We start from the raw sequence: 10,129 nt of genomic DNA, 5'->3' as shown, positions 1-10,129 counted from the left end.
TATGGAATTTGACACAGTCATGTGTGTGGGGGGGGGGGCTCTGAATTTCATCCAAATTGGATCCGGATTAAAGTCAGTAAGAGATATTTAATTTTAACATTAAATTCCATAAATTCCATTTATAGATTCCAAAATCAGCTCTGAATCATTTTGGCTTTTCATGTTGGTGTATAAAGATACCAGAACAATCTAGAACCTTCTGGTGCTGATCCAGATCACCATGTGGACGGTGTAGACCCAGTTAGGAGGGGAACGAGCTGCTTCGGGGAGGTCTGAGCTCTCATCATTCATCATTTAAAGCTCGATTTCACTTTACCGTATTTTCACACCCATAGGACGCGCCTAAAAGTCTTAGATTTTTTTCAAAATGTGCCGCGTGTCCATTGGTCCGCGCGGCACATTTGTTGTTGTAAGGCGGACTCAGTCAGGCGCCTCGCGGAGTGATATGCCGATGCGCTTCACCATAGTAAACTATTATGGCATGCTGATGAAGCGGCTGCCGGTCCCGCAGCAGAACACGGGAATAGAGCAGCGGAGAGAGAATCCAGCGTTAATGAATCCATGGAGGAAGAGGAGGAAGCAAGAAGAAGACCTGCAGCAAATCGGCTCCTGCGATCGGCGACTCCGTGCGCGGCGATCTCACCGATACGGTCTAAACCGGAGTGAAGCAAGCTAACGAGCTATCGAGCTAACTAGCTTATCATCGTCATCCCCGGTGGATTAACCAAAGAACTGCAACCGTTCAACGTTAAACTGCGAGCTGCGTGGGAGCGCTGGACGACAGAAGGAGAACACAGTTCCACTCAGAGTGGAAGGCAGCGCAGCGCTACCGTTTGACTGGATTGTAGCTGCTTAGGCTAACTGTCTGCTAGCATTGTTGTTCGAGCCTTCACAGAAGCCGGCATCATTTCCGAGGCGCCGCACGTCACGGAAAGAGACTCTGACAGTGAAGAAAGGGAGCCCGGCATGTTTGACGGAGATCTAGCGCAGCTGTTCACTACAGAAACAGAGGATGAGGACTTTGATGGGTTTGATTAATAACTCTGTTTTGCTCCGGCTCTATTTTTTAAAATGCGCACTAGTATGCTTGTTTGATTAATGACGATTAAAGATGTGAGTACCAAACTCAGTTTTGCTCCTGCTTTATTTTGCGCACCTATCATGTTTAAAATACCGAAAAATCAGCTGTTAATGAGACTGCCCCGAATCAGCAGGTGCGTCATAAGGTCGTGAAAATACGGTATGTTGAAATTTATGCTACCATGAGTTAGCTTAGTTTAGCATAATTTATTTATTATATAAAAAATGCAATCTTTATCACATTTTTTTTTTCAGTTGTCTTTAATATTTTTTAATTCAATTCAATTCAGTTTTATTTTATTTCTATAGCGCCAGATCACAACAGAAAGTTATCTCAAGGCACGTTACAGGATTAGCAGAGAAAGACAGAACCCAACTTGACCCACAAGGCAAGGAAAAACTTCCCTTTAACAGGCAGAAACCTTGGACAGAACCTAGGCTCATGGTTTAATATTTTTTATCACTCCCAAGCTACACATTCTGGCTTCATCAAATGTTACTCACAAATTAACCATAAGTAACTTCACACCTATTTAATATATATATATTTTTTACATAAATAGATTTAGATTTGGTTCAATTACCCCAAATGGAGTTGCATTAAGAGGAATGGACAATGTCTAATCTTTTTAAGAGTCTGCCTCCTTAACTTGTCCTATTTCAGGAGAACCCTTTCACAGCGCTTCTAAACAGTTTTCATGTATTGCTTAGCAGTCAAGCAGCAGCAAAGGAGCTGGTTGGCCTGCTGCCATCCCGGTTCTGACGACTCTGGGTCACAATGGACCTCACGCCAGCACGTCCAGGGGCTCTGCGGTATCTGCCCTGCTCACCCATGGATCCACACAAGCCAGCTCAGCCCTCCTCATTCCCAAGACTGAGAATCAGTCTCCTGTCCAACTGCGCGGGACAGACGTGAGCAGCTTAGCAGGTAGGATCACTGCGCAGTCACACATAAATCTGGTTAGTGATGATGTGTTTTATACCCCCGATCTGCACACGTACACTTCATGTGACTTCCTGAATTACTTGTATTTCTTTTAGTACGTTTTCCCAGATATCCAGGGCAAACGTCACCACCGAACCCTTTAGATAAATCCTCCAACCCCGAGTCCTCACACTCGGGACACGGAAAGACAGAATCGAGTAAGGTAGGACGGGATCTCGTTTAATTTGTGAAATTGTTGTATACATTAATATAATGACGTCTTTATCGCGAGATCAATGAAGTTTGAGTTGAGGGAACTCGGCCTGGTGAATTCTTGTACGAACTGAAATGTGCTATCTTTCTATGTTATCTCCAGGAAAAAGAGAGCCGGAGGGTAACCCACATCTCTGCAGAGCAGAAGAGGCGTTTCAACATCAAACTGGGTTTTGACACTTTGCACAATCTCGTGACAACACTCAGCTCTCAGCCGAGCATAAAGGTAAACAAGAGATGATTTTATTTCCAAAAGAAAGGAGCGTCATTATTTTACTCATCAGTAACCGATTCTAAACTACAAATGTCTGGCCTCTGTAGTCCGTAATGACTGGACGTTTGGCCCTTATGAAACTCACCTGCACATGCATCAGAGCTTTAATATGGAGTAATGAATATATTGTTTTGTGTCTTTCACCCGGTCATAATCAAATGTTGCCCTGAAAAGTGGGTAGAGCGTCACCGGAGAACAGTTGGCACAATGCGTATTTAACCTGAGAAAGAAGTTGTAAATGCAGCTAAAGACACGGAGTACCGCATATTTGTGACAAATAGGGGTCTGTTGCTGATCTCCCCGTGTTGACTGGTGCAGATCAGCAAAGCTACCACGCTGCAGAAGACCGCAGAGTACATCAGCAAGGTGCAGCAGGACAGAACTCAGCTGCACGAGGAGGCCCAGAGGCTGAGAGAGGAGATCCAGCTCCTGAACTCTGCCATCAAGTGAGACGTCTTTGTGTGTGCATGTGTGTGTGCTGATCTCGGATGATATTGGGACGTGCCTAGCGTAAACTCCCCTCTCTGCTTTGCTCCACTGACTCGGTGTGTCTTTTCCTTCAGTGCGTGCCAGCAGCAGCTTCCAGCCACCGGCGTGCCCATCACCCGGCAACGCTTCGACCACATGAGGCAGCGGTTCAGAGAGTACGTCCAGGCGCAGACGCTGCAAAACTGGAAGTTCTGGATCGTATCCTTATGAGTGCAAATTCATTTAGGCACAAACTCAGATCTGCATATACCGTATTTTCACGACCTTATGACGCACCTGGTGATTCGGCGCAGTCTCATTAACGGCTGATTTTTCGGTATTTCAAACGTACAAAGGGCGCGCGGATCAAAAGGCGCCGGCACGATAGGTGCGCAAAATAAAGCAAGAGCAAAACTGAGTTTGGTACTCGCATCTTTAATCGTCATCAATCAAACAAGCATACTAGTGCGCGTTTTAAAAAATAGAGCCGGAGCAAAACAGAGTTTGGTACAAATCTTTAATCGTCATCAATCAAGCAAGCATACTAGTGCGCGTTTTAAAAAATAGAGCCGGAGCAAAACAGAGTTTGGTACCGTTTTTTTAATCGTCATTGATCAAACCCATCAAAGTCCTCATCCTCTGTTTCTGTAGTGAACAGCTGCGCTAGATCTCCGTCAAACATGCCGGGCTCCCTTTCTTCATCGCCAGTCACTTTACGTGCGGCGGCGTCGGCGCCTCGGAAATGAAGCGAACAACAATGCTAGCAGACAGTTAGCCCTAGCAGCTACAATCCAGTCAAACGGTGGCGCTGCGCTGCCTTCCACTCTGAGTGGAACTGTGTTCTCCTTCTGTCGTCCAGCGCTCCCACGCAGCTCGCAGTTTAACGTTGCGCGGTTGGAGTTCTTTGGTTAATCCACCGGGGATGACGATGATAAACTAGTTTGCTAGTTAGCCCGTTAGCTCGTTAGCTTGCTTCACTCCGGTTTAGACCGTATCGGTGAGATCGCCGCGCACGGAGTCGCAGATCGCAGGAGCCGAGTTGCTGCAGGTCTTCTTCTTGCTTCCTCCTTTTCCTCCATTGATTCATTAATGCTGGATTCTCTCTCCGCTGCTCTATCCCCGTGTTCCAGCAGCCGCTTCATCAGCACGCCATAATAGTTTACTATGGTGAAGCGCGTCGGAGCGTATCACTCCGCGAGGCGCCTGACTGAGTCCGCCTTACAACAACAAATAGGCCGCGCGGACCAATGGACACGCGGCACATTTTGAAAAAAATCTAAGACTTTTAGGCGCGTCCTATGGGTGTGAAAATACGGTAATCAGAATTTGCCACTGAGCAATAAAAGTATTCATGTATTCCTGTACGAGACTGGTAGAGCGTTGTATTTCCTGGCTGCCACATCAACTGGTTTCTGCAGGAGTAATATCAAAAATATGTTTGAATCCAAATGAACTAATTAAACTGGAAACATTACCCTAACTTGGAAGAACACCGATGCTGCATTTTTAAAGTGTAGCAGGAAAACAAATAACCAATATACTTGAGCCTTTACTCACAGTGCTTATGGAAAGTGACCAAATGTGATGTTGTAGAGATGTAAGCGTAATTATATTCTTACAAATCCATTAAATGTTTTAGATGTCATTCTTTTGGGTGATCTTGTTAATCACAGATCTAATTGGAATAAGGCTGATAGAATTCCTGTTTGTGTTGCAAATACCAAGTGCAAGAAAAACACATTCAATCGATAACTTTTTCTTTATTGATGATCAAACCCATTTCTGCCCTCCCTACCTTGCATGGGAGATCATTTGATTAAATTATGATTTTATTTCTTTGCACAAAAACACCTTGAGGGTTTTTTCTTCACATGAATATTCAGGGTTGCCGCGTGTTTGTAAAAGGTAGAAATGAAACTAGGCCAAATTAAGGCCAGTAAAAAGTAGTAAGCGTCATCTGACGTGTTGTAATTCTTCCAGCCCCCATCCAACTGGGACTATGCGATTTTAAATTTGTGTAAATTACGTGCCCTAACCCTAACCCTTAAATCTCCTTAAATTACTCAACGTGCGGGAGTGTATTTTTATGTTACGAGGAGGACCTGAGCGATAGGAAATGTTGTAGCACGCATGCACATTGATTCAATTGGGCGTGCTGCGAAACAACCTCTGCACGAGTCTGCACATGTTCCGAACACTGGCTGGAGGAATCACAATGTAAAGCAGGGGGGGGCAAACTTTTTGACTCACGGGCCACAATAGGTTCTAAAATTTGACAGATGACACTTGTCTCTACATTGTGTAAGAATACAGAATTGATGTGTTGTGGGTAAAAGCGTTAAACTGCGCATTCAGATTTCCGTCCTTTCTCTATCTCTCTCTGTCAGTGTTGAAGTTAAGTTATTTGTTGATAATTACAGAGTAAAGTTGCTCTTAATTATTATCTTGTGTAGACGGAGCAGTTTAATGGGGGTTGACGACTGTGAGGTCGTGGTAGGAGAGAGTGTAGCCAGCCAGCATAGGCTGGTGGTGAGGAAGAGGAAGAGGACGAAGGCAGAGCAGAGGACAGAGTGGTGGAGGCTGAAGAACAAATCGTGTTGTGTGTCTTTCAGGAAAGAGCTGAGACAGGCTCTGGGTGGACAAGAGAGACTTCCAGAAGACTGGAAGACAACAGCTCAGGTGATCAGGGAGACAGGTAGGAGAGGACTGGGTGTGTCTTCTGGAAGGACAGGAGATAAGAGACCTGGTGGTGGAACCAGGAAGTGCAGAAGTGTAGACAGGAAAAGAGGTTAGCTAAGAAGAAGTGGGACAGAAGAGAGTAAACAGAGAACAGGGAGAGGAGACGCAGGGCAAAGGTCAAACAGAGGTCATATGATGACCTGTATGCAGGTTAGATAGTAAAGAGGGAGAGAAGGATCTAAACAGACAGGAAGGATGTTCAGCATGTTAGAGTGATGAAGAGGAGAGACAGGAAGGATGTTCAGCATGTTAGTGATGAAGAGTAGAGACAGGAAGGATGTTCAGCATGTTAGAGTGATGAAGAGTAGAGACAGGAAGGATGTTCAGCATGTTAGAGTGATGAAGAGTAGAGACAGGAAGGATGTTCAGCATGTTAGAGTGATGAAGAGTAGAGACAGGAAGGATGTTCAGCATGTTAGTGATGAAGAGTAGAGACAGGAAGGATGTTCAGCATGTTAGAGTGATGAAGAGTAGAGACAGGAAGGATGTTCAGCATGTTAGAGTGATGAAGAGTAGAGACAGGAAGGATGTTCAGCATGTTAGAGTGATGAAGAGTAGAGACAGGAAGGATGTTCAGCATGTTAGAGTGATGAAGAGTAGAGACAGGAAGGATGTTCAGCATGTTAGAGTGATGAAGAGTAGAGACAGGAAGGATGTTCAGCATGTTAGTGATGAAGAGTAGAGACAGGAAGGATGTTCAGCATGTTAGAGTGATGAAGAGTAGAGACAGGAAGGATGTTCAGCATGTTAGAGTGATGAAGAGTAGAGACAGGAAGGATGTTCAGCATGTTAGTGATGAAGAGTAGAGACAGGAAGGATGTTCAGCATGTTAGAGTGATGAAGAGTAGAGACAGGAAGGATGTTCAGCATGTTAGAGTGATGAAGAGTAGAGACAGGAAGGATGTTCAGCATGTTAGAGTGATGAAGAGTAGAGACAGGAAGGATGTTCAGCATGTTAGAGTGATGAAGAGTAGAGACAGGAAGGATGTTCAGCATGTTAGAGTGATGAAGAGTAGAGACAGGAAGGATGTTCAGCATGTTAGTGATGAAGAGTAGAGACAGGAAGGATGTTCAGCATGTTAGAGTGATGAAGAGTAGAGACAGGAAGGATGTTCAGCATGTTAGAGTGATGAAGAGTAGAGACAGGAAGGATGTTCAGCATGTTAGTGATGAAGAGTAGAGACAGGAAGGATGTTCAGCATGTTAGAGTGATGAAGAGTAGAGACAGGAAGGATGTTCAGCATGTTAGAGTGATGAAGAGTAGAGACAGGAAGGATGTTCAGCATGTTAGTGATGAAGAGTAGAGACAGGAAGGATGTTCAGCATGTTAGTGATGAAGAGTAGAGACAGGAAGGATGTTCAGCATGTTAGTGATGAAGAGTAGAGACAGGAAGGATGTTCAGCATGTTAGAGTGATGAAGAGTAGAGACAGGAAGGATGTTCAGCATGTTAGTGATGAAGAGTAGAGACAGGAAGGATGTTCAGCATGTTAGAGTGATGAAGAGGAGAGACAGGAAGGATGTTCAGCATGTTAGAGTGATGAAGAGTAGAGACAGGAAGGATGTTCAGCATGTTAGTGATGAAGAGTAGAGACAGGAAGGATGTTCAGCATGTTAGTGATGAAGAGTAGAGACAGGAAGGATGTTCAGCATGTTAGTGATGAAGAGTAGAGACAGGAAGGATGTTCAGAATGTTAGAGTGATGAAGAGTAGAGACAGGAAGGATGTTCAGCATGTTAGAGTGATGAAGAGTAGAGACAGGAAGGATGTTCAGCATGTTAGAGTGATGAAGAGTAGAGACAGGAAGGATGTTCAGCATGTTAGAGTGATGAAGAGTAGAGACAGGAAGGATGTTCAGCATGTTAGAGTGATGAAGAGTAGAGACAGGAAGGATGTTCAGCATGTTAGTGATGAAGAGTAGAGACAGGAAGGATGTTCAGCATGTTAGTGATGAAGAGTAGAGACAGGAAGGATGTTCAGCATGTTAGTGATGAAGAGTAGAGACAGGAAGGATGTTCAGCATGTTAGTGATGAAGAGTAGAGACAGGAAGGATGTTCAGCATGTTAGTGATGAAGAGTAGAGACAGGAAGGATGTTCAGCATGTTAGTGATGAAGAGTAGAGACAGGAAGGATGTTCAGCATGTTAGTGATGAAGAGTAGAGACAGGAAGGATGTTCAGCATGTTAGTGATGAAGAGTAGAGACAGGAAGGATGTTCAGCATGTTAGAGTGATGAAGAGTAGAGACAGGAAGGATGTTCAGCATGTTAGTGATGAAGAGTAGAGACAGGAAGGATGTTCAGCATGTTAGAGTGATGAAGAGGAGAGACAGGAAGGATGTTCAGCATGTTAGAGTGATGAAGAGTAGAGACAGGAAGGATGTTCAGCATGTTAGTGATGAAGAGTAGAGACAGGAAGGATGTTCAGCATGTTAGTGATGAAGAGTAGAGACAGGAAGGATGTTCAGCATGTTAGTGATGAAGAGTAGAGACAGGAAGGATGTTCAGAATGTTAGAGTGATGAAGAGTAGAGACAGGAAGGATGTTCAGCATGTTAGAGTGATGAAGAGTAGAGACAGGAAGGATGTTCAGCATGTTAGAGTGATGAAGAGTAGAGACAGGAAGGATGTTCAGCATGTTAGAGTGATGAAGAGTAGAGACAGGAAGGATGTTCAGCATGTTAGTGATGAAGAGTAGAGACAGGAAGGATGTTCAGCATGATAGTGATGAAGAGTAGAGACAGGAAGGATGTTCAGCATGTTAGAGTGATGAAGAGTAGAGACAGGAAGGATGTTCAGCATGTTAGAGTGATGAAGAGTAGAGACAGGAAGGATGTTCAGCATGTTAGAGTGATGAAGAGTAGAGACAGGAAGGATGTTCAGCATGTTAGAGTGATGAAGAGTAGAGACAGGAAGGATGTTCAGCATGTTAGAGTGATGAAGAGTAGAGACAGGAAGGATGTTCAGCATGTTAGTGATGAAGAGTAGAGACAGGAAGGATGTTCAGCATGTTAGTGATGAAGAGTAGAGACAGGAAGGATGTTCAGCATGTTAGAGTGATGAAGAGTAGAGACAGGAAGGATGTTCAGCATGTTAGTGATGAAGAGTAGAGACAGGAAGGATGTTCAGCATGTTAGAGTGATGAAGAGTAGAGACAGGAAGGATGTTCAGCATGTTAGAGTGATGAAGAGTAGAGACAGGAAGGATGTTCAGCATGTTAGTGATGAAGAGTAGAGACAGGAAGGATGTTCAGCATGTTAGTGATGAAGAGTAGAGACAGGAAGGATGTTCAGCATGTTAGTGATGAAGAGTAGAGACAGGAAGGATGTTCAGCATGTTAGAGTGATGAAGAGGAGAGACAGGAAGGATGTTCAGCATGTTAGAGTGATGAAGAGTAGAGACAGGAAGGATGTTCAGCATGTTAGTGATGAAGAGTAGAGACAGGAAGGATGTTCAGCATGTTAGAGTGATGAAGAGTAGAGACAGGAAGGATGTTCAGCATGTTAGTGATGAAGAGTAGAGACAGGAAGGATGTTCAGCATGTTAGAGTGATGAAGAGTAGAGACAGGAAGGATGTTCAGCATGTTAGAGTGATGAAGAGTAGAGACAGGAAGGATGTTCAGCATGTCAGAGTGATGAAGAGTAGAGACAGGAAGGATGTTCAGCATGTTAGTGATGAAGAGTAGAGACAGGAAGGATGTTCAGAATGTTAGAGTGATGAAGAGTAGAGACAGGAAGGATGTTCAGCATGTTAGAGTGATGAAGAGTAGAGACAGGAAGGATGTTCAGCATGTTAGAGTGATGAAGAGTAGAGACAGGAAGGATGTTCAGCATGTCAGAGTGATGAAGAGTAGAGACAGGAAGGATGTTCAGCATGTTAGTGATGAAGAGTAGAGACAGGAAGGATGTTCAGCATGTTAGAGTGATGAAGAGGAGAGACAGGAAGGATGTTCAGCATGTTAGAGTGATGAAGAGTAGAGACAGGAAGGATGTTCAGCATGTTAGTGATGAAGAGTAGAGACAGGAAGGATGTTCAGCATGTTAGAGTGATGAAGAGTAGAGACAGGAAGGATGTTCAGCATGTTAGTGATGAAGAGTAGAGACAGGAAGGATGTTCAGCATGTTAGTGATGAAGAGTAGAGACAGGAAGGATGTTCAGCATGTTAGAGTGATGAAGAGTAGAGACAGGAAGGATGTTCAGCATGTTAGAGTGATGAAGAGTAGAGACAGGAAGGATGTTCAGCATGTTAGTGATGAAGAGTAGAGACAGGAAGGATGTTCAGCATGTTAGAGTGATGAAGAGTAGAGACAGGAAGGATGTTCAGCATGTTAGTGATGAAGAGTAGAGACAGGAAGGATGTTCAGCATGTTAGA

At 44.2% G+C, this 10,129-nt stretch overlaps 1 protein-coding gene across 1 annotated transcript; it reads left to right on the top strand.

Annotated features, from left to right (window-relative positions):
- Window positions 1-1,794: 1,794 nt before the first annotated feature.
- Window positions 1,795-3,239, top strand: LOC137917321 (carbohydrate-responsive element-binding protein-like; the record flags this gene model as incomplete). The annotated part of the gene is made up of 5 exons (XM_068760123.1): window positions 1,795-2,008; window positions 2,122-2,228; window positions 2,382-2,504; window positions 2,871-2,998; window positions 3,116-3,239. Coding segments are annotated over 5 exons (696 nt in total), but the record flags the coding sequence as incomplete, so codon positions are not given.
- Between the last annotated feature and the right edge of the window lie 6,890 nt (window positions 3,240-10,129).

This window comes from Brachionichthys hirsutus, unplaced genomic scaffold (genome assembly GCF_040956055.1).
Source record: "Brachionichthys hirsutus isolate HB-005 unplaced genomic scaffold, CSIRO-AGI_Bhir_v1 contig_55, whole genome shotgun sequence".
Lineage (NCBI taxonomy): Eukaryota > Metazoa > Chordata > Actinopteri > Lophiiformes > Brachionichthyidae > Brachionichthys > Brachionichthys hirsutus.
This window is presented reverse-complemented; position numbering and strand designations above follow the sequence as displayed.